This window comes from Hemitrygon akajei, chromosome 17 (genome assembly GCF_048418815.1).
Source record: "Hemitrygon akajei chromosome 17, sHemAka1.3, whole genome shotgun sequence".
NCBI classification, from domain to species: domain Eukaryota; kingdom Metazoa; phylum Chordata; class Chondrichthyes; order Myliobatiformes; family Dasyatidae; genus Hemitrygon; species Hemitrygon akajei.
In genome coordinates this window covers 2368939-2394319 of record NC_133140.1, presented here as the reverse complement: position 1 = coordinate 2394319, position 25381 = coordinate 2368939, and the positions used below count along the sequence as shown (strand labels likewise).

Here is a 25381-nt window from a genome sequence, read left to right as displayed (position 1 = left end):
AAAATGCTGTCTCTTCATTCAGCATTTTTGCACTATAATCACCTGCTCGATCAAAATGTCATTGACTGAGCATTTAATACTTTACAGGCTGAATTCTATAACAAGTATAAATATTGTGGGACGTCATTTATAACCTCAGTCATAAAAATATAAACTTATCCTATTCACCATCTACAGTATATAACTACCAATGAGCTAAAATGTTGAAATTACAAAAGTAAAATGTCAATTATTCACGGTGAATCCCCTGTTTTCTGCTTAGTCCGTCAAGAGCCATATGCATCCAATTGCAGTTCGTTAAGATACAACCTCTGAACTTAATGGGCATGCCCACTTCAGTTGCACGCAGATCCTTTCTTTCGTTAAATGTGACCTCGAAATCTGAATTCTGATACTGAATTCAATGGCCGCAGCCACCCTTGGCATTTTGGTTTAAAAACAATTGCGATTCAGGAGAGCTTGAAATAATAATATATAGTTTCAGTATATGGGTGATTATGTTTTGTTGCAGTAGTCCGCGTTGATATCGATTTCTTCAGTTTGACTTTCAGGCTGTCCTTGAATCGTCTGTAATGACATATTTCAGAACATCATCTCCAAGTTTATTTCTTCTTTAATTTAAACTGTTAAATCATTGTAATTATGTTATCAAAACGCATCTTTTATTAATATACTATTAGTTTGGTGACTTACACGGTAATACAAAGAATCTTGGGTAATACATCAGTCTTCGCAACTGAAATATTTTTAATTAATTCCAATCGTCAATGCTTTTTCAACAGGATGCGATTTAATGCTGGTTACGATGCAAATCACATTTCAAATTTGCTGTTATGCAAACTCTTGGCTTTACATCAATATATCCTTGCAAGTGGAACTAGTGCTACACCTGCCCCTAAACCTCCTCCCTCACTATCATTCAGGTCGCTAGACAGTCCTTCCAGGTGATGCAACACTTCTCCTGTGAGTCTACTGAGATCATGGTGTCCGGTGTTGCCCGTGAGACCTCCTGTACATCAGTGAGACACAACGTAAATTCAGAGACCGCTTCGCCAAGCTTCTATGCTCCGTCCGCCTGAAGAGGCCGGTTTTTCCGGTGGCCACCCACTTTACTTCCCATTCCGACATGTCTATCCAAGGCCTCCTCCACTGTCGTGATGAGGCTACACTTAGGTTGGAGGAACAACCTTATATTCTGTTTGGGCAGTGCCATGGTCCTGTCTGGCTATCCCCTATCTTACTCCTACCTCCTTGATTGTGCCTTAATTCCCGTCGGCTGATCCCCATTTGCTGTTAGTTCGAATAATTACAGCACACCTAGGATATACAGGATGAGAACTCTGGCGGCACAGTCATGGTTTGTCGATTCCAGTGTGTGTAAACCTCGTTTCCTAATCCCTTGGTACTTTTAGTTCTAACCTCCACTTTATTCCCTGGATATTCTAAGTAAACCTTGTCTCCGAATCAAGACCCCTGTGGTTATCTGTTCCACATTTGCGACTGTGCTAGCGCCTCTCGACCCTGTCTCCGTACTTGTATCCTGCACTTGTGTTCGTGCCCAGTCATTCCCTTGCAACAGGTAGCCTCCAACCTGATGACATGAACATCGATTTCTCAAACTTCCGGTAATGGCCCCATCTCCCCGCCCTCCCCCCCTTCACCATTTCCCATCCACTTTTCCCTCTCTCACCTTATCGCCTTTTCTGCCCATTCCCTCCCTCTAGTACCCCTCCCCCCTGTTTCTTTCTTCCATGGCCTTCTGTCTCTTTTACCAACTTTCCAACTTTTTACATCATCCCTCCTGCCTTCAGCTTTCACCTGTCACTTTGCATTTCTGTCCCTTCTTCGCATTTTTAAAAACTACTCCTCACCTTTTTTTTTCTCCAGTCCTGCCGAAGGGTTTTGGCATGAAACATCGACTGCACTCTTTTCTGAATTGCTGGCTGGCCTGCTGAGTTCCCCCAGCATTTTGTGTCTCTGAAAGAATCCCATTTTCAAGGGAATCGCCCTTGTCTTGTATATTGTGTTCCTTTACCACCCTCTCAGGTGATGTTTTCCAGATGTAAACATACACTAGGGAAAAACTCTTCCTCAAAACGTTAACGAAATTGTTCATCTCTCCTGTGCAAAAGTCATCTTCTTTCAGGTTAGGGTTAGATCGTGGGTTACTGGGCAGCGAGGTGGAAAGGCTGGATGGGCCTATCCAGAACCGTAAATCAATCAATAAATAAACTACTAAGTTGTCTTTTGTTTTTGTTTTTCTCACAATTCTCTATAAACTCTCTCGACTGCTGTGCGTGAAAATCCTAGGAGATCAGCAGTTTCAGAAACAATTAAACCACCCTACGTTGCACTAACATGGATCCCACAGTCAAAATAACTTATTCCAGAAACTGATGTTTTGTCTTAGCAATATCTGAACCTGCTGACTATGCCTGTATGCTTTTATGCATTGAGTTGCTACTGTATGTTGGATCATTAGCTGTTTGCATTACGAACATGTGTTCGGGTGTATATAATAAAGAGGCCATTGAGTTGGATCCAGTTGGTTAATTTCGACTTGGAAATTTATTGTAACCACTGGATTGGAGCATCATTCGCATTAGTACGTAGTACTAGCAGATTACTTTGTATCAGTACATGGGCCCTCGTCCAGGGAAGGTGGGACCTGTACAGAAGACAGGTTACATCTAAACTGGCGGGGATGAGGGGATTAATATTCCAGCAGTAAGGTTCGCTAGTACTGCACGGTGGGATGGGGCTGTTAAACTTGTTGCCGGTTGCGGAGAGTGGGGAATTGGTACCACAGTGCTAGAGCAGATAATAGAGTGATTGCGGTCACAGAGGTTGCAAAGACATCAGACAAAGTCAGGACAAATGGTTAAACATGGTGGGACTAATGGTCTGAGTTGCGTATATTTCAGAGCAAAAAGTATTGTAGAAAAGTCCGATGAATTCAGGGCATGGATTTACACATGGAATTGCAGCCAGTCATGAAATTTGTTTGGAGAAGGGGTAGGACTGGCAGCTCAATATTCCACAGTTCCGTTGTTTTAGACATGATAAAGAGTGGGAGTTTAAGGGATGAAGGAGGCTTTACTATTCAGGGAACATCGCACGACAGTACTCAGTTCGGACAGGCTGGAGAACTCGTCTAGTGTGGTTCTATGGCCGAAGCATTGAATAAGTGCGTTATTGGGACTTTATAATAGACCACCCAAATGTCCGTGGAATTTAGAGGAACACATTTGTAGAGACATCGCAGGTGATTGCCAGAAACATAAGGCTTCGATACTAAATGATTTTCAGTTTCCACATATTGTCTGAGACGTCCATGCTATAAAAGCACTAGATGGGATTGAGTTTGTGAAATATGTTCAAGTGCATTTCCTTAATTGCTACATAGAAATCCCAGTGAGATACTGTGTAATCAGAAACAAGGGAATTTATGCAGATGTTGGAATCCAAGCAGTATAGCCAAAATGCTGGAGGACAGTCGACGTTTTGAGCTGGAACCCAGCCAGTAACGTCAACTGTTTCCTTTTCCATAGATGCTGCCTAATCTGCTGAGTTCCTCCAGAAGTTTGTGTGAGGTAGTGTGCAATTTCTGATTTCCCATTAGGGGAAGATAAACGGCAGATGAAAGAAGTTTGTAAAGGGAACACTTTGATCACAATGTCATTAGTTTCAATGCAATTATGGAAAAGGGATGGGTCGGTTGCTTGGACTGAGATCCTAAACAGAGGAAAAGGAATTTTGGCTGGTATCCGAATGTATCTAACAGCTATAGATTGGGATTCACTGTTTTCTGGCAAAACTATACGTGGTAAGTGAGAGTCCTTCAAAACTGAAATTTCCAGTGCCTGTCATAATAAAAGGCAAAGATGAAAGGCTTGGGGAACCTTGCTTTTCCAGAGTTATTGAGGACCTTGTTAAATAAAGTAAATAAACAGCAATAAACGAAGGGCAAAGCAAGAATAGGCGGGTAGGAGTAAAGGACGTGCTTGAGAAGTATAAGAAATGGAGCAGGACATTCAAGAGAGAAATCAGGATGGCTTAAGGAGGACACACGTGTACTCTAGCAGACAAGGTGAAGGACAATTTCAAGGGTTTTTGTAGACATATTAAGAGAAAATGATTGCAACGGATAAAATTCGCCCTTTGGAATGTCAGAATTTGATGGTATCCGTATGTATCTAACAAGTATGGATTGGGATTCGTTGACTCTATGAAAACCGCCAAAATACTCGCTGCATCCCCGGAACTGCGTCCAATTGGGTATTAACATAGAAACATAGAAAACATACAGCACAATACGGGCCCTTTGGCCCACAAAACTGTGCCGAACATGTCCCTATCTTAGGACTACCTAGGCTTTACCCATAGCCCTCTATTCTTCTAAGCTCCATGAAGCCACCCAGGAGTCTCTTAAAAAGCGCAATGGTTTTTGCCTCCACCGCCGACGCCAGCAGCCAAATCCACGCACTCACTACTCTCTACGTAAAAAAAACCTTACTCCTGACATTTCTTCTGCACCTACATCCAAGCAGCTTAAAACTATGCCCTCTCGCGCTAGCCATTTCAGCCCTGGGAAAAAGCCTCTGCCTATCCACACCATCAATGCCTTTCATTATCGTATACGGATCTATCGTCACCTGTCATTCTCCGTCATTCCAAGGAGAAAAGGTCGAGTTCACTCAACCAATTCTCATAAGACATTCTCCGCAATCCAGGCAACATCCTTCTAAATCTCCACTGCACCCTTTCTATAGTTTCCGTGTGTTTCCAGTAGTCAGGCGACCAGAATTGAGCACAGTCCTCCAAGCGGGGGTCTGGCCAGGGTCCTATATAGCTGTAACATCAGCTCTTGGCTGTCACACTTGATAGGTCCGATTCTTTCACATCTTATCCTCTTGCTCTGCACGTAATTGTAGAATTCCTTGGGGGGGGGGGGTTCCTTAATCCTGCCCGCCAAGGTCTTCTCATGGCCTCTTCTGGCTCTCCTAATTTCATTCTTGAGCTCCTTCCTGCTAGCCTTATCATCTTCTAGATTCCTATCAATACCTCATTTTTTGAACATTTCGTAAGCTCTTCTTTTCTTCGTGACTGTATTTACAACAACCTTTGTACACCACGGATCTTGTGACCTTTCCATGTCTCATTGGAACGTACGTACACAGTTCCCCATGCAAATATCCCCTGAACATTGGCCACATTTCCAACTTCCAAGTTCCTGTCCGATAGCCTCATATTTCCATCTACTCCAATTAAACGTTTCCCTAACTTGTCTGTCCCTATCCCTCTCCAATGCTATGGTAAAGGAAATAGAATTGTGATCACTCTCTCCAAAGTTCTCTCCCACTGAGAGACCTGACACCCAATCAGGTTCACTTCCCAATACCAGATCAATTGCAGCTTCTCCTCTTGTAAGCTTCTCTATATATTGTGTCAATAAACCTTCCTGAACACACCTAACAAACTCTACCCCATTTAAACCCCTCCCTCTAGGGAGATGCCAATCAATATTTGGGAAATTAAGATCTCCCACCACAACAACCCTGTTAGTAATACTCCTTTCCAGAATCTGTCTCCCTGTCTGCTCCTCGATGTCCCTGTTACTATTAGGTTATCTACCGTTTCTATAAAAAAAAACACCCAGTAGAGCTATTGACCCCCTTCCTATTCGTAACTTCTACTCACGGAGACTCCGTAGACAGCCCCTCCATGTCTGATCAACAGGGCCACACCCCCACCTCTTTTGCCTCCTTCTCTATCCATTCTGAAAGATCTAAAGCCTGGCACTTGAAGTACCCATTCTTGCGCCTGCACCATCCAAGCCTCTGTAAGGGCCACAGCATCATTGCTCCAAGTGCTGATCCACGGTCCAAGCTCATCCACTTTATTCATAATTCTCCTCGCATTAAAATAAACATATCTCAAACCATCGGACAGAATGCGACCCCTCTCTATCACCTGCGTATCCTCCCCCTGGGATTCAAGTACAACTCGTCCTTTTTGTACATATCACACCTGCCCCAAAAGAGGTCCCAATGATCCAGAAATCCGTATCCCTGCCCCCTGCGCCAATCCCTCAGCCATGCATTTATCCTCCATCTCATTCTATTCATATTATCAGTGTCACGTGACACGGGCCGTAATCCTGAGATTACGACCTTTGCAGTCCTGTTTTTCAACTTCCTTCCTAACTCCCTGTAGTCTCTTTCTCGGACCTTCTCCCTTTTCCCACCAATGTTGTTGGTACCAATATGTACCATGACCTCTGGCTGTTCACCTTCGCACTTCAGGATATCGTGGACGTGATCAGAAATATCCGAGGCTCTGTGTTCCTGTTCTCTCAAGACTGAGGCTCTGTGTTCAGGTGTCCCAAGATCGAGTCAAGGCTTCGGGTTCTTGTTCTGTCCATGTGCCTCGTCCTGTGCAGGAGTTCCATGTCTAGTCCTGCAGGCAAACCTCGAAAAACCTAAGCCATGTCCAGTCCTGTAGCCACGTCATTTCCTCGCCTAGTTCCGGCGTCCAAACCCGAGTGAAATACTAGGTTCTGGATCCTTGTCCAGTCTCTGGCTCCGAGTCTAAGCCCAGGCTCGTAGTTCCCAGTTCCTTGTCCTTGTCCCGCTTTCCTATCTGAAGTCCTAGCCCAAGTCTGTGTAACTGTCCCAGCTCCTAGTCTGTGTGCTGTCCCGTCCCTACTCTAGTCCAGTCCAGTTCCTAATACTTCAGTATCTGTGTCTTTCAATTGGGTCCGCTTCAGCACCACTTTTATGGCAACAATTTTTTATTTAAAAGTGACATTCTGATGTTTTATGAATATGGTGCACAAAAATGTTCAGATTCTAGATGACTAATGCAGCCAGCCAGGGTAGTTGCATTGAACAATATAATCTGCTTGAAACTAAGCGATGATGCAGCCAGGCTATCTAGATTAGCTATGAATTGCATCCAACAGTCTGAGAATAGGGGACCGCATGGGAAGTAAATATAATCCAAAATACATTTCGCCTGCAGTCAGGCGCTCCCTGTACAGTTATTAGAGTGGCATCAAACGTTAACAAAGCTGAAAATTGCCCTTTTCAGAAACCGTGGCAAAATACAACAAGGCTAACCTCCACCAAACCACACAAAATGCCGGTGGAACACAGCAGGCCAGCAGCATCTATAGGAAGAAGCACTGTCGACGTTTCGGGCCGAGACCCTTCGTCAGGACTAACTGAAAGAGAGATATGAAAGCAGGAGGGGGAGGGGGAAATGCGAAATGATAGGAGAAGACTGGAGGGGTGGGGTAAAGCTAAGAATTGGAAAGGTGATTGCAAAGGGGATACCGAGTTGGAGAAGGGAAAGGATCATGGGACGGGAGGCCTCGGGAGAAAGAAAGGAGGTGGGGACCACCAGGGGGAGATGGAGAACAGGCAGAGTGATGGACAGACAAAGAACAAAAAGGGGAGGGGGAAAATAAATAAATCAGGGATGGGGTAAGAAGGGGAGGAGGGGCATTAACGAAAGTTAGAGAAGTCAATTTTCATGCCATCAGGTTGGAGACTACCCAGACGGTATATAAGGTGTTTTTCCTCCAACCCGAATGTGGCTTCATCTTGACAGTTGAGTCCATGGATAGACATATCGGAATAGGAATGGGACGTAGAATTAAAATGTGTGGCCACTGGAAGATCCCCGCTTACTCTTGCGGACAGAGCGTAGGTGTTCAGTGAAACATTCTCCAAGTCTGCGTCGGGTGTCACCAGTATATAAAAGGCCACACCAGGAGCACCAGATACAGTATACCACACCAGCAGACTCACAGGTGAAGTGTCGCCTCACCTGGAAGGACTGTCTGGGGCCCTGAATGGTGGTGAGGGAGGAAGCATAAGGGCAGTTGTAGCACTTGTTCCGCTTACAAGGATAAGTGCCAGGAGGGAGATCGGTGGGAAGGGATGGGGGGGGGAGGGGTGGGGAGAACGGGTGGACGAGGGAGTCGCGTAGGGAGCGATCCTTGCGGAAAGCAGAAAGAGGGGGCCTTACCTGTGAAGCAACATTCAGGGATCTGTAGACATGTACTCCCATATCCCTCTGCTCCTCCACACTCCCAAGTATCCTGCCATTTACTTTGTACTCTGCCTTGGAGTTTATCCTTCCAAAGTGTACCACCTCACACTTCTCCGGGTTGAACTCCATCTGCCACTTCTCAGCCCATTTCTGTATCCTATCAATGTCTCTCTGCAATCTTCGACAATCCTCAGCACTATATACAACACCACCAATCTTTGTGTCGTCTGCAAACTTGCCAACCCACCCTTCTACCCCCACATCCAGGTCGTTAATAAAAATCAAGACAGGTAGAGGTCTCAGAACCGATCCTTGTGGGACACCACTAATCACAACCCTCCAATCTGAATGTACTCCCTCCACCACAACCCTCTGCTTTCTGCAGGCAAGCCAATTCTGAATCCACCTGGCCAAACTTCCCTGGATCCCATGACTTCAGGCTTTCTAAATAAGCCTACCGTGTGGTACCATGTCAAATGCCTTACTAAAATCCATATAGATCACATCCACTGCACTACCCTCATCTATATGCCTGGTCACCTCCTCAAATACCTCCCTCAGGCTTGTTAGACATGATCTGCTCTTCACAAAGCCATTCTGACTGTCACTGATCAGACCATGATTCTCTAAATGCCCATAGATTCTATCTCTAAGAATCCTTTCCAACAGTTTTCCCACCACAGACGTAAGGCTCACTGGTCTATAATTACCCAGACTATCCCTACTACCTATTTTGAACAAGGGGATAACATTCGCCTCCCTCCAATCCTCCGGTACCATTCCCGTGGACAACGAGGACATAAGGATCCTAGCCAGAGGCTCAGCAATATCTTCCTTCGCCTCGTGGAGCAGCCTGGGGAATATTCCATCTGGCCCTCGTGACTTATCGTCCTAACTTATTTTCACAACTGCAACACCTCCTCTCCCTTAATATCAACATGCTCCAGAGCATCAACCTCACTCATACTGTCCACACCGTCATCATGTTTCCTTTCATTGGTGAATACCGCAGAGAAGTATTCATTGAGGACCTCGCTCACTTCCACAGACTCCAGGCACATCTTCCCACCTTTATCTCTAATCAGTCCTATCTTCACTCCTGTCAACATTTTGTTCTTTACATAATTGAAGAATGCCTTGGGGATTTCCTTTACCCTACTCGCCAAGGCCATCTCATGCCCCCTTCTTGCTCTTCTGAGCCCCTTCCTAAGCTCCTTTCTTGTTACCCTATATTCCTCAATAGACTAATCTGATCCTTGCTTCCCAAACCTCACGTACACTGCCTTTTTCCATCTGAATAGATTCTCCACCTCACTTGTCACCCATGGATCCTTCACCCTACCATTCTTTATCTTCCTCACCGGGACAAATTTATCACTCACCCTGCAAGAGATCCCTCAACATCGACCACATGTCCATAGTACATTTCCCTGCAAAAACATCATCCCAATTCTCACCCGCAAGTTCTAGCCTTATGACCTCATAATCTGCCCTTCCCCAATTAACAATTTTCCTGTCCTCTCTGATTCTGTCCTTCTCCATGATAATGTTAAAGGCCAGGGAGCGGTGGTCACTGTCCCCCAGATGCTCACCCACTGAGAGATCTGTGACATGATCCGGTTCGTTACCTAATACTAGATCTAGTATGGCATTCTCCCAAGTCGGCCTGTCAACATACTGTGACAGGAATCTGTCCTGAACGAACTGAAAAAACTCTGCCCCGTCTAAACCATTGGAACGAATCAGGTGCCAATCAATATTAGGGAAGTTAAAGTCACCCATGATAACAATCCTGTTATTATTGCACCTTTCCAAAATCTGCCTCCCAATCTGCTCCTCGGTATCTCTGCTGCTACCAGGGGGCCCATAGAATACTCCCAATAGAGCAACCGCTCCCTTCCAGCTCCTGACTTCTACCCAAACTGACTGAAAAAAGGATCCTGCTACATTACCCAACCTTTCTGTAGCTGTAATAGTATTCCCTGACCAGTAATGCTACCCCTACTCCCCTTTCCCCCCTTCTTTATCCCCTTTGAAGCACTGAAATCCAGGAATATTGAGAATCCATTCCTGCTCTGGTGCCATCCAAGTCTCTGTAATGGCTACTACATAATAATTCCATGTATTTATCCAAGCTCTCAGTTCATCAACTTTGTTTCTGATGCTTCTTGCATTGAAGTACCCGCACTTTAGCCCTTCTACCTTACTGCCTTTACACCCTTTATTCTGTTTCTCTTTGTTCAAAGCTTCTGAATACACAGCCACAGAATCGAGGGGCGTCCTTTTAGAACTGAGATAAAGAGGAAGTTCTTTAGCCAGAGAGCGGTGAACATATGGAATTCTTTGCCAAAAGCAATTGTGGAGGTCATGTCTTTATGGATATTTATAAGCAGAGGTTGATGGACCTTAACTGGTCAGGGCACGAATAGAGTTAGGGAGAAGGCAGGGGACTGGGTGTGAGAGGAAAATTGGATTAGCCAGGATGAAATGGTGGAGCAGACACGATCGTCCAGATGGCCTAATTCTGTTCCTATATATTGTGGTCTTCTGGTCTTACAGCTTTCACAAAGGAATACAGTAAAGATTACTGAAGTTAAACCATCCAATCTCGGAACAGGAACGTAGGATCTTCTTGACGATCTCTCATCAGGCTAACAGTCTTAAATTGTTTAACAATGGCCTGTATTACACCCTATATCAGTTATCCCCACATTACTCAATTCCTTTTACAAATAGTCAGCAATTCTTCATGATAAGATATACAGTACTGCAGCGTATAGCAACAAATCCTTGGAAGAACATGACACTGCAATCATGTCATCCCTGCCATTAACTGTCACAACAATGGATTCGGCAGCGCAGCAAATTCAGCAATTGTGCTCGTGAATATACACGTGCCAACTATTATTATTTCCTTGTGATAGTATTTAACTCCATTCTTTCTGTCGTAGTATTTGTGGAGACTTGGACATAGCACAGCAACGCTTCGTTGTCTGTTTGCTTTCGACCTTGCCTGAGAAATTGGACTGTCGAGTCAACTACTCCGAAGGCTAGCATTATTTGTTTAATATTTAGATGTACTTTTCAGCCGCAGTGTAAGCTTCATTTTTCATTTGAGAGTTTTAGTTAACGGCCCTGTTTGGCTTAACGTTTGTTGTTTCATTTTCCCTTTAACACTGTTTGCATTAAAGTTTGTGAACTATCATCCGGCTTCAGTGTCTCTCACTCTGCACTTGAGTCATATCCAAACCAGGTGACATTAACTTGCTGGTGGTCATCACGAACTATTAATTTGACTAGACTAGTCACATAAATATCGTAGCATTTCAAAACTTGGAAATTTTGGAGTAAGCAACTCAATTCCCGACATCGCAAAATCTTTCCTCTTTCTCCAAAGCATAAATTTATTGCGGCAGAATTAATTTCACTGCTTCAGGTAAGTGCGGTTTCAACAACTCTCAACTGGAAGTTTCTACCGAACTCTCGCACTGCCCTGTGCTGGATGTATTCTATCACTTTCTCATCGTCATAAGATATACATTAAAAACTATCTCCCAATAGCAGCGTGAATCTAGCAGATGGACTGTAGCCGTTCAAGACAGAGGTCCACCAACACCTGCTCGATGGAAATTATAGCCAATAAACTCTATACCAGCCAGCGACGTCGAAACGACCCTAACACCAATCAAATGCAATAAAACTAAAGAGACAAAGTGAGCGGGTTTAAATGCGCAAATTGCATTCTGTTACGTGTAAAAGCACAAAAACGTAAGTACAGTAATGATAATTGTTTAAAATTATTTTATTTTGATTTGCTAGTTCTTCCATGAATTAACTCATGTTCTACATACCTGGGCATATATTGTATTCTGTTCATCATTTCTGACTTTAGTGAATGTCTTGGCCCGAGCCATATTTAGGGTGGCGTATGTTACCTTTTGATCCTCTTTGGATTGCGTTGTCTGAAAATCATCAACAATCTGTTATAATTTTTCCACCAATAAAGTGTATCTTTTTGCAATAAATATGTGGCCATAGCCCAAAAGGAACATTGCACTGTATATGGCAGCAACACACAAGGTGCCGACAGCTTTGAAAAGTCAGTTATAATTTAAATCTTGCATTTCCTTTGATGAAGCAACCAAAACGCAAAACTGTTTTATTTTCTTCTACCGATCTGTAGTCATAATTGGAGAAACTTCTGCCTGCGGGTCGAGAATAACAAAAAAATGTATTGATAACTTGGGTTCTGAAAAAAAAAATACCTGATGCCCCGTGGAGATGGTAACGGAGCGCCTCAATTTTGAACAAGTCAATTTTCAACAACCTGCTCTGTTAGACAGAGAAGCTCAGATTTAAGAGAGTGGGCAAAGGTCTAGCAGATCGGGTACAACTTTAGCAAATGAGAGGTCGTCAACTTTCAAAAGAAAAAAAATGAATATCGAGTATTGATTATATGTTGAAAGGTTTCAGCGTGCTGTTTTACAGAGGGACTTGAGAGTGTTTGAACATATCGCAAAAGGTTGGTTATCCGACGAGCGAGGTTATCGAGAAGGCAAATGGAATAGTTGCCTTTATTGAGAGAGGGATTGAATTTAACAGCAATAATTGCTCATGGTACTGGTGTGGAAGCAGCGGGAGTACACCATGCAATTCTACTCTCCTTACTTGAGAACGGATATCTTGGCATCGGTGGTGATTCAAAGTTTCATTCCCGAGATCAGAACAATGAGCTGATATCTTATGGAAACATACAATACAATGGGAGGGATATATGTAAGATACAGATAGGAACTAACTAGGAGATAGAGCCAAAATTCGGAGGAGGAATTAAGGACAAAGATGAGAAGGAACTGCTATTCCTAGAGAATATTGTTTATAGAATTCCATGCCCGCGGAGCATTTTCGGCTATCTCATTTAATCTATTCAGGACACAGTTAGATTTTTGCACAGCAAGAATATTAAGGTTTACGGGAGAAATTAGCTGGCTATGAGATCACAGCCAGATCAGTCATGATCCTACTGAATAACGCAGTCGGCTCGACGAGCAAGATGGCCTACTGCTGTTTTAATTTCTTATGTTCTTGTGAGCTTTTTAAAAATTATTATTTTCTTAATATAGATGTAGCATTGGAAGTTAGAGAAGAGCGTGACAGTACAATAATAATTATGCCTGCCTTCAATAGTCATATTCCATAATGCAGTGAACGGGGAAGTGCTGGAGTCTATTCGTGGTGGCATAAGGAATCCAGTTTTGTAGTATCCTTCCAGAAAACTGAACATTCATAATTCGACAGAATGTGAATGGAATTGATTAATAAGCAGTCGTGTTGTGTGGGGTCCCGTGTTGAAGACCCACCATAGCACATTCGAACTCTTCATTGAGTTGGAGGAAAAGATAATTGATTTTGAGAATAACTTCAAGAGTCTAAAACCGAAAAAGGTAACGCTAGGGTGGCTATGATAGATTAAGTAACAATTCAAAAAGTGATTCAGAATCTAACGAGAGCGTCAATTGCCCTTTGCTGTACAGAGTGTGGAACAATATAGTTTATATTGTTCAGCTATAGCTCCCTATAATTAATCTGGTAAGTTGGTACCTTTGAAAATTATTGTCACATGTACCGAGCTACCATGAAAATAAAACTGTATTTGGCATGCTAAAAGGGGAAAAAAACAGACAAATGCCGAATATAGTGTGGGCAAACAACAAGATGCCATAAGAAGATAGATTGTGTAGTCAAGAGCCCACATTATCGTTTTAAGGGACTTTTAAAGCATCTTTTAAGCGCGGGATAGAAGCTGTGCTTGAATCTGGTGATCCGTGCTTCCAGACATTTGTATCTTCCATTTGATGACGGGTGGTGTAGCAGTAGCAAAGGCAAATGTACATTTGACTGTTGTACAAGACGGCGGGAAGTATAGACAGAGTCCATGGAGAGGAGAATGGTTATCCTAATGTGGTGAGGAGTGTACGCAGCTCTCTGACGTGTAAATAGCATTAGATCCACATTCTTTGGAATCCAGTTAATTAAATATATTTAAAATAGATCAGATATTATAGTAGACCGAGAAAATGACGTGGGGGTAAAATAATATTCTGATGGATGGGGGTATATTGGGAGTGCATGGAAAAGGGAATTGAATTTAGATTATATTGTACCAGCAAACAAGCCAGCCTGCTTCCATTTTTACATCTATATCCATGATTCCATTGCTCCTGTCAACTAATATTCAGGGGCTCTCTGCACTGCGCTTGCATGGGATGATAATAATGCCTAATTTCAGTTGCCTTAATATTGTGGTTGAATTTGATCTCATAGCGAACAGAAATGTATATAATGTTATTTGGAAGGTCAAGCGAATGCAATATTTAGATGAAATTGCCCAGCACACTTTAGATAAATATACTTCATTTGAAGAACCTTACCCTGGTGTTGTCGTGCTCATTCGACGGCTTTCGCATTCCTATAGTGGGTGTAATTAAGAAGGATAAGACTTAAGTCATTTTAGCCCGGGGCAGAGAAGCGTGGTTGCTGCAAATCTGCTAACCCACATTTGGTGATCCCAATGCCATGAAAATATCATAATTTGTTCACTTTTTCATTTTGTATTTATTTACACCCATACTGTATAACTAGCGTCACTATCTATTATTTAAAATGTAAGTATTAAGAGTTTTCCTCAATTTGTAAATATTCGGCTCAATTCATAATTACTATATTTTCCGTCATAAGCACTTACTCTTCCTTATTCCAAAGCCGAATCAACAATTCGCAGCACAGACCGCTCACCAACCAGTCGGTCAGTAAAGCAGAGGTTAAATTTCGGGAGATACTGCACTCAATAGACAAGAGACAATAGACAATAGGTGTAGGAGTAGGCCATACGGCCCTTCGAGCCAGCACCGCCATTCACTGTGACCATGGCTGATCATCCACAATCAGTACCCCGTTCCTACCTTCTCCCCATATCCCTTGATTCCGCTATCTTTAAGAGCTCCATCTAACTCTTTCTTGAATGCATCCAGAGACTTGGCCTCCACTGCCTTCTGAGGCAGAGCATTCCATAGATGCAAACCTCTCTGGGTGAAAAAGTTTTTCATGAACTCTGTTCTAAATGGCCTACCCCTTATTCTTTAACTGTGGCCTCTGGTGCTTGACTCCCCCAACTTCGGGAACCTGTTTCCTGCCTCTAGCGTGTCCAATCCCTTAATAATCTTAAGTGTTTCAATCAGATCCCCTCTCATCCTTCTAAATTACAGTGTATACAAGCACAGTCGCTCCAATCTTTCAACATTTGACAGTCCCGCCATCCCGGGAATCAACCTCGTGAACCTACGCTAGACTCCCTGAATAGCAACAATGGCCTTCCTCAGATTTGGAGACCAAAACTGAACACAATACTCCAGGTGTGGTCTCACCAGGGCCCTGTACAACTGCAGAAGGACCTCTTTGCTCCTATACTCAACTCCCCTTATTATGAAGGCCAATATACCAATAGCTTTCTTCACTGCCTGCTGTAACTGCATACTTACTTTCATGACTGATGAAAAAGGACACCTAGATCTCGTTATACTTCCTCTTCTCCGAACTTGAGCCATTCAGATAGTTATCTGTCTTCCTGTTCTTGCTACCAAAGTGGATAACCTCACATTTATCCTCATTAAACTGCATCTGCACACTCACCCAAACTGTCCAAGAAAGCCTGCATTCTCCTAACATCCTCCTCATTTTTCACACTGCCACCCAGCTTGGTGTCATCTGCAAATTTGCTAATATTACTTTTTATCTCTTCATCTAAATCATTTATGTATATTGCTAATAGCTGCGGTCCCAGCACTGAGCCTTGCGGTACCCCACTAGTCACTGCCTGCCATTCTGAAAAGGACCCGTTAATCTCTACTCTTTGTTTCCTATCTGCCAACCAATTTTCTATCCATGTTAGTACCCTTCCCTCAATACCATGTGCTCTAATTCTGCCCACTAATCTCCTATGTGGGACCTTATCAAACGCTTTCTTAAAGTCCAGGTATACTACATCCACTGGCTCTCCCTTGATCATTTTCATAGTTACATCCTCAGAAAATTCCAGAAGATCAGTCAAGCATGATTTCCCCTTCGTAAATCCATACTGACTCAGACCGATCCTGTTACTGCTATACAGATGTGCCGCTATTTCATCTTTTATAATTGACTCCAGCATCTTCCCCACCACTGATGTCAGGCTATCTGGTCTATAATTTCCTGTTTTCTCTCTCCCTCCTTTCTTAAAAAGTGGGATAACATTAGCTACCCTCAAATCCTCAGGAATTGATCCTGAATCTATAGAACATTGGAAAATGATTACCAGTGCGTCCACGATTTCTAGAGCCTCCTCCTTAAGTACCCTGGGATGCAGACCATCAAGTCCCGGGGATTTATCAGCCTTCAGTCCCATCAGTCTACCCAACACCATTTTCTGCCTAATGTGAATTCCCTTCAGTTCCTCCGTCACCCTATGTCCTGTGGCCACTATTACATCTGGGAGATTGTTTGTGTCTTCCCCAGTGAATACAGATCCAAAGTACCTGTTCAACTCGTCTGCCATTTCCTTGTTCCCCATAATAAATTCACCCGTTTCTGCCTTCAAGGGCCGAACTTTGGTCTTAACTAATTTTTTCCTCTTCACATACCTAAAGAAGTTTTTACTATCATCCTTTATATTCTTGGCTAGATTACCTTCGTACCTCATCTTTTCTCCCCGTAGGAGAGATGGGTGTGATGCGTCACAGCTCGTCTAACTTTTGGAGTATTCGAACCGATATTTTGTATGCGAACCAAGTGACCAAACACATGCTACTGTTTAATTCAACTGGTTAACTATATGATTAACCCAAAATCAAAGAATGTCCAGAAACTTACCTCTGCCTATCACAATGAAAATGATAATCAGGGAAAATATTATTCCTGTTCCTAGGTAGCCATAAATCCGATTATCAAATGAAATGCGCTTGCCAGACTCTGTAATGTTAATAATGAATTTAGTGGTGAACTTCACATTGTATACGTCATTTATATTGTAATACAGTCTAATATTTCATCCTTGTCGCATTACTTTTACATAATATTGGATTATGACTGTTCGAGCGAGATAGACATACAAAGTTGCTTTTCCATTGTGCAACTCTCTATCCGTTAGGATGCTCTCTATCGCATATCTGTAGAAGGGTGTGGGTATTGGTGTGCAAACTACAGCTCTGCACAGCCTGTTCAGAGAGTAGAAGCGTGGGCAAGCTTTCGTGATTGTGTAGGATGTGTTTTCAGGTCATGAGATATGCGTCGGATGTGCACTCGCAGGAGTTTGAAACTGCTTGTAGTTACCTGTACTGTGCCGCCGATGTAAAGAGGGTGCGAGTTACTGGTGCGAGTTCTTCAGAAATCGATAGCCACATTCCTTGCTAGGTTGACATTGAGGAAGAAGTTATTTGCCTGGCACCAGGCCTCGAGCTCTTCCACTTCATTTCTGTATGCCGTCGTATCGTTGTTGGTTATGAGCCCAACATTGTTGTGATATCGGCGAACTTGACAATGTGTGAGCAATGCTTAACAGCGCACAGCCCTGGGCAAGGGGGGCACAGATGTTGAGGATGATGAGGAGGGAGAAGCAGTTGTGCAACTTCACTATCTGAGGTCTGTAGTTTATGAAGTTCAAATCAAAATTGCGCAGTGGTTTATTGAGACTGAGAAGTAGGGTATTGTTCACCAAGGCTGCGGGACACCGGTGTTGAAAGCCGAAGTGAAATCCGAAAACAACAATCCAACATATATGTCTTTGTTATTTTAGGTGTGTCCGAGCATTACGATCTGAATGCAGCTATGCTTAATGCAGCTGTGTTCTATCTTGACTTTAATATTGTGTAACACTCTTGGAAGTGTTAGAACGTGCTATCAGTTACAAACAGTTACCTATTATTCAGAACTCACATTTCTTCCCTTTACCTTTTATTATTCAGGGCTTCGCTGGATTTTTTATTTTAATTTGGAATTCATAACTGCTAATCTAATGAGTTGTTATTTTCCCACTAACTAATATAGGTTACCTTTGTTCATTTAGGCATTAATATCATCATGGAATATCTTTAATATAGTCCGTAGAGAAGATGGATGAACCATGCATTAGGGGTTGCACATTTCAACAGCTTCACGGTCATTCCCGCAGACTGTAGACTCTTTCGCTGAATTGTGTTACTAATTCAAATCAATTAATCAATTCCGAATTCGTCAGAAGTATTGTTAACTTACATTAATTATGCAATGTTTTGGAGCAATATGCACACGTATCTTTGTTGAAGTTTTGTGCACGCAACTACTCCAATCCAACGTAGACATCAGAAAGGCCTCAAGGTTGCGACGTATATAGACAGCTGATTAGGCTGGACAATACTTAGATGAGCATACTGCTGATGGCTGTTCACTCATACTACAGATTTCTGCGCTGCAGTAAGCATGTATCGCCACTAGAACAGACTACCTGCTTTCAGATAACGAACGGTGAAGGGTTCTAAGCTAACTCATTTACACAAGGAAACCCATTTTCTGCGTTTCATTCTTATTTCTGGTTTCTGCTTCCCGTTGTTTCATGGAACCTTTGCATCTCAATCAGAAGCAATTCCATCCACATTAAAATAAAACTTCATCGCGGGATTGATAACATGGCCCCAGTGTTTTGGTTTCCTTTCGGGAAGAGTTGTGGTCCAGAACCAGCAATCACATTTTCAAAATCAAGGGACAAATGTTGCCATCTTGATGACAGCGCCCACTATTTAAATGCAATCACAAGGAAGGCGCACTGGTGGCTTGCCTTCTCACCGAAGGTTCAAAGTCACTCTAAACTGTTGTCCGATGCAAAGGAACATGTATTTACGGTACAGAAAAAGTATACTTCTAGCGGCGTCAGAGGGGCATGGGACCGTGTATTCAACATACACAAGAAAAAAAGAACATAATATAAATTATACATAGCTTTTACAACAGAGAAGAGAAGCAAAGATCAAAAGGGTTTATTGCAAAATGATCAAAGAGGTCAGTGTTCGCCTATACTGTACCAATCAGAGTTTTCAAGGCTAGTTCATGAACGGAATGCCTGAAAAGAAAGGGCTTTTCTGAAACTCGGCCGTGCTGGACCCCAGGCTTCTGTACCTCCTGACCACCAAAAGTCTGCAGCTGCTGGAAATCCAGAACGCTGAAAACTTTCAGCATGGCACCAAGCCGATATGAAAATGAACGAACAGTCGACGTTTCGGTCCGAGACGTCAGTATTTTCAGTACTGAAAATAAAAGGGAAAGAATCCAGAATAAAAACGTGGGAGAGGGGACGAAGTAGGATAGCTAGAAGGTGATAGGTGAAGCCAGGTTGGTTTGAAAGATAAAGGGCTGAAGAGGAAAGGACCTTATAGGAGGAGAGAGTGGACCGTAGGATTAAAGGATGGGTGTTTAGGGTTAGAAAAAGAGGGGAGAGGGAGGGAAAAGATTTTTACCCGAAGGAGACATAGATAATCATGCCATCTGGTTGGAGCCTACTCAAAAGGAATATAAGGCATTGGTCCTCCATCCCCAGCGTTGTCTCATCTTGCCACTGGAGCAGACAATGGACCAACATGTTGAAACGGGAAAGGGATTTGGAATTAAAATGTTTCGTCACCGCGAATTTCCACTTTTGGTGAATGGAGTGGAAGTGGTCAAAGAAGCGGACCCTATTAATGACAAGCTTCAACAATACAGAGGAGACTGCATCGGGAGCACTAAATACAATCGAGGTCGCCAGCAGATTGGCAGGTGGTGTTTACTCATGTGCAAGGATAGTTTGGGGCTCTAATGGAAGTGAGGATGGAGGTGAATTGAGAGATGTAGGACTTGGGTCGCTAGCAGGAATAAGTGTCTCGAGGGAGATTAGTCAGGAGTGACGTATTAGTCACGGAGTACGGGATCCCTTTGGAAAGTAGAGGGAGCGGTGAGGTAAAAATATGTTTATCTCCTGTCTGATGTTAATCATGAGAGGGAAACCATCTTATAGATAGCACCAGTTGTGGGGAAACATGCATCCTTGAATCGTTGAGAAACATACGCAGATATACATTTGAAGGATTTCTGACTTGTTTTACCATGGTCTGGTGTGGCAATTGAACATATAGGAATGTACGAAGCTGTAGAATGGTGGAATATGCAGAATACATTACGGACAAATCCCTACAAACTTCAAGTATCCACAGGAGACGCTGCCTCAAGAAGACAATCTCCATCATCGGATACCCCTGAAATTGGGGTCACGCCATCCCTGCACAGATGCCAATCATCAAGTGGAAGAGAAGGCAGAAATTCTTCGCCATTTCGTGCAAGAACTTTTACATCCATTCAACCATTTAGCTCTTTGTGCCAAACGACATAACTGTAATTACTACAATTTAGCTCTTGACGACTTCAATCACTTTACACTAAGACAGGCTTTCTTTATTACAATTGCGATTCTTTTTGTATAATTTTGTAACACAGATTGATTATTTTCCTATTGTTGTGTACCTGGTGCCATGAGCCCACGATGCGGCTGCAGGTAAGATTGTCATTGCACCTCTGCCCCCATGCACATGTGAATAACAGAATAACCTCTACTTTGGCTTTGACATTGTTCAGTTTTACAGATATTGATGGAATCATGCAACATTATGTTAGTGAAGAAAAGTTGGCGGCAAGGTGACGTATAAGACGTAGTTAAGTTGCAAGACAGAACAGGCACTTGGATTCAATGAAACATCGAGGTCCCAACCCTTATGTCCGCAGTATCTGACTTTATGTGGAGTTATTTATCCATAACGTATTTTCATCAATTATGGATGACAGCTATCAGATTTGTGCCTATTAAATAAGATTTACCTTTCAGTATTATTATTCTTGGTGATGAACTGTTTTGATTGTTTTTAAATTCTGAAAATATTTAAGGTAGTTTATTGTGAACCGTTTAGATGCTAAAGTGCTCGGAGCTGCAGAACTGATCTTACCTGGACTGTAGAAAGTGTAGCTGATGTTGGCAGGGTTTGGAAGAGCGATGTGAGAAACCTGGCAGGTATAAACTGTTCCGTCCTCCACAGGCTCGGTCTCAGTCAGGCAGCTTGAAGCCTCGTACAATCCCGCAGTTGTCTTTGTTTTGTTTGGCTCGACTGCAGGTATAATATCTGACCCATTCTTGTACCAAGTTATGTTCAGACCTTGCGGGAAGAACGCAGCGGTGTTACAAATAAGAGCCAGGGTGACTGTTTCATTCTTAGGCAGCGTAGCCATCAGACGCAGAGGGGTTGGAGGATCTAGAAACAAAATGTTTTTTTTAGCAACACAAAGCCTTTAACAAATTTGAAGCAAATTACATTGCAGCATCAAATAATCTTCATGGAATGACAATTCTCTTTCAGTCTTCTTCTGCAACAAGTTTAGAACTTTTCATTTAAATAGTTAACTTGTTTGCTCTATAAGAGTCAATCCCTCTAGAACCGAGTTGCCTTTCTTTTAAATTTAATTGTTGAATGCTTTGTTTTCATGGGTCACGCAAATTGTACATCTCTTGCTATGCCTCGATCTTGCGCAACTAAAGGAGAGGTACAGTAGTTACAGAGAAAATGAATGAAACGCTGAGTTTCATGTACCAAAGTTCAGATCCAAAGCATTAAATTGAAAGTTACATTGTCCTGTTTTCGATTATAATTCGGTGACCCAATTGAAGAAGTTTTCTTCTTTATAACAGTTTAGCCAGACAATTTGAAAATTACACATTCTCTGGTTGTTAATTTGAGTAGGTAACCTGTGGACAAGGTTTATTCATAAATAAATTGAGATGAAGAACACGGTTGAGTAAGAAGAAATGCTTAAAATAACGCAAATCTGATCCAAGCTGGACCCTGCTCTTTAGAATCATGTTTATCAAAGAGAGAAAAAGTGTTCCTGAGATTCGAAAACAATTTACCGAACCAAAAATACCGCCACAGATATTCTTCGGACTATGTGGAAGGTCCAAGGCCCTTTCAAATAGTATTTCTATCATGGATTAGTCATTATTCAGCTCCATTTACAATAGCTCACGCAGAATGCGAGCTTGAGATGCAAAGACTCAAGTAAATTTGCGCCCAAAATCCTCGCTCTCTATGAGTGATCGTACCGTCGTTTCCCATTCTGAATCTAAAACCCCGGGCGGAACGGAAGGCTCATTCCAAAGAGTGATCCATGTAATAAAGTTGATCGATCATCATTGCATTGTCAATCATTCAGTCTTTCAAGTTCTAGCAATTTCCAGGGAAAAAAATAGGAGTGTGATCAGAGCATACACAACCGAAAAATATGTGGCAGTAATGAAGCCGGTCCAGGAGGAATGCACACACACAATGAAAGAAGCGCTGTTTTGTGAGATGATTTCAGAACTCTAGATGGAAATGGAATGGAATTATGTGAGTCTGAGATAGGCCGGTGGCCAACATTCTCGTTTTCTTTCCTGTGGCAGGTGAGTCCAGAAAGAAATGGCACTTTTTAAGGGCGGAAATTCAGAAACTTTATGGGTTCGTTTTTGTCCCACGTAGGGGCTGGTGCCACAGCACGTAAATTGTACAGAAACTTGCTGGGAAGGCTGCGGCGATTAGGAGCCGAAATCAGGCAAATCAAATTCAGCTGGGACCGTTTCTTTGTATGACACGTCTACAATTCCGTCATTCTATGCACTTTAATAAATTAATAATCTCAGTGATCGCTAGTCTGTTCGGCACCGTAAATAGAACCTCTTACAACTACTTCGACAGGTTGTCTATAGTGTGCGCATTGGATATTTACAACAGCCTCCCATTAGCATTTCATCAATACGATGAAAACTGCCACAATCTGCAGTCATCTTACTATCCAGGGTAGGAATAGCAGGCCGCACTTACTGATCAATCACTGTCAGTTCTGACTTCCAGGTAGCTGGTTGAGAATTTAGGAAGTTACTCAGTAGCTGCATAATATGTTTCTAACGATCATGGATCACTAAATCATCTCGGCGGAGACAATAACACTGGTGATCCCAGTAAGGCCCAAATCCATTGGATAGAAAAAGCACAATACATTTTATACAAGGAGAGAAAGCGAATGGGACGGACAGACCTCGCCTGGTCGTCTGGAACTCACCGTAAACCGTTAGTTTTGTACCTGTCCCATTTGTAACCGTGGCGTGTGTCAGCGTACAGAAATAAACCCCGGCATCCTCTGCCGTCACAGCATTGATCTGTAAAATGGCACCTCCCTTGGGAAGGAAATAGGAATAGATTCTTCTGTCTGTTCCTTCGTCCAGGAATCTGTCTTCCCCGTCTCTCCACCAATGTATTCCCACATATTTACCGGACAAAATTGGATAAATGCAATAAAGTTTTGCCGTGTGACCTCTCGTCACTGTAACGTCAGGATCTTGCCTCAAGGTGAATGCGCAATTACCTTTGGCTGTTGGGAAAGCATTAAACACAAAATCAATCATTAGTCCGAATGATACACTGACGATTACGCAAATCATATGAAATTAACGTCCAACGAAAAACAAAAAAAACTACAGCTACATTGATAGAAAATAACAAACCAAATGCAATATTAAATATTAATCAATTAAATATAAAAGAAGATTGTAGCGAGAGAAAAGTATACCGGTGCAGCTGACTTGCAGGATGATCAATGGCAGCAAGATCCTCATTATCTTACAGCACAAAACTGAGAGGAACAGTTGAATGAACTAAGTGACAAATGAAAAGCGAGAGGAGTGATGTGAGTAAGGTTCGGTTCGAATGGGCGTGTCAGGGCGTCAGATCTGCCCGCATATTAAATCATCTCTACGCAGTAACACGCGTTAATTTTTCAGTTACTGGTTACTCACTTATCTCCAAAGGCTGCGCAAAAGAAAACCTTTTTACCTTTGTTTTGACTTTGGCTACGATTTCCATTATGCAATGCTCTCGCACTGGCTGTGACAAATATCCTGTCCGAAAGGACTGATGATGGAAAACCCGAGACATTTCGCTGTTGCGTTCTTTTTCGAATGCACCAACAGTTTCCTGTTAACCTTCCGAAAAGCAACCCTTCACCACGACCGCCTCGCCCACTCTTCTTGCAACATCTTCAGCCCATGATGTTGTGAGGTATACACTCCCTCAGAGGATCGCACTGTTAAACCTGTTAAACTCATTTTAGAATGGATAGGCTCGCTGTAAATGACGACCTGCACATATTACGGCCTCAACTGACAAAGAATCGCGGACGTACATAAGAACAATATGTGCTCAGTTCTGCTCGTCTCACTACAGGAAGGAAGTGGAACCATAGAAAGGGTGCAGAGGAGATTTAGAAGGATGTTGTCTGGATTGGAGAGCATGCCTTATGAGAATAGGTTGATTGAACTCGGCCTTTTCTCCTTGGGGCGAAAGAGGATGAGAGGTGACCTGTTGGAGGTGTACCAGATGATGAGAGGCATTGATCGTGTGGATAGAGAGAGGCTTTTTCCCAGGGCTGAAATGGTTGCCACAGGAGGAGACAGGTTTAAGGTGCTGGGGAGTAGGTACAGAGGAGATGTCAGGGGTAAGTTTTTTACTTAGTGAGTGGTGAGTGCGTGGAATGGGCTGGTGGAAACGGTGGTGGAGGCAGATACGATAGGGTCTTTTAAGAGGCTTTTGGATAAGTACATGGAGCTTAGAAAAATAGAGGGCTATATGTAAGCCGAGTAATTTCTAAAGTAGGGACGAGTTCGGCATAACTTTGTGGGCCGAAGGGCCTGTATTGTGCTGTAGGCTTTCTATGTTTCTATGTCTCTATGTTTCTAATATTATTCCGCCACCGCCTCAGAGGTCAGACCCACAGTACATGTTACTAAGCGGCTGTCTGCGGTCATTTGAGCTGTGTTTGTGAGAAGATTATTCAAATTTAGTCAATCTCGGATATCTTGATTCCTGCTGAGTTTGCAGTGAGCTAAATTTTAAAACATTAACATGTATTGGTAAATTATTCCGAACTCATCCACGCTGAGATAAAAGACTACAAGATAGGGGCGCTTATGGAGTGAGATTGTTTTAGGCTTCGCTCCAATCCTTTTACTTTTTTCTACCTACAATCACCCCCTAATTGACCTGTTTATACCTATTCTAAAGGGGTTGATACTTACGAAATTTTTTTTAACTGTTTGAATTATTTTTCAACTCGTTAAAATGTCTAAACCACGAGAACCTAAGGAATCGAAACTGGCGAAAGAACCGTTAACTTTGGAAGCAATTGCGAAACTTATGGACGACAGACTTGA

At 42.7% G+C, this 25381-nt stretch overlaps 1 protein-coding gene across 1 annotated transcript; it reads right to left on the bottom strand.

Annotated features, from left to right (window-relative positions):
• Positions 1–24083, bottom strand: LOC140740920 (tapasin-related protein-like). Its single transcript, XM_073070555.1, has 8 exons — positions 24006–24083; positions 23743–23827; positions 23236–23544; positions 21093–21395; positions 16963–17061; positions 14490–14527; positions 11910–12020; positions 1–567 (listed from the first exon to the last, which is right to left on the bottom strand). The coding sequence occupies exons 1-8, from the start codon at positions 24033–24035 to the stop codon at positions 496–498; spliced, it is 1047 nt and encodes a 348-aa protein (XP_072926656.1). The 5' UTR covers positions 24036–24083; the 3' UTR covers positions 1–495.
• Between the last annotated feature and the right edge of the window lie 1298 nt (positions 24084–25381).

Coding starts and splice junctions, on each gene's coding strand:
- LOC140740920 (XM_073070555.1), bottom strand. CDS start 24,035: ATGGAAATCGTAGCCAAAGTCAAAACAAAG. Junction 21,396..23,235: donor TACAAAACTAACGGTTTACG/GTGAGTTCCAGA, acceptor TTTTGTTTCTAG/ATCCTCCAACCCCTCTGCGT. Junction 568..11,909: donor AGAATACAATATATGCCCAG/GTATGTAGAACA, acceptor ATGTCATTACAG/ACGATTCAAGGACAGCCTGA.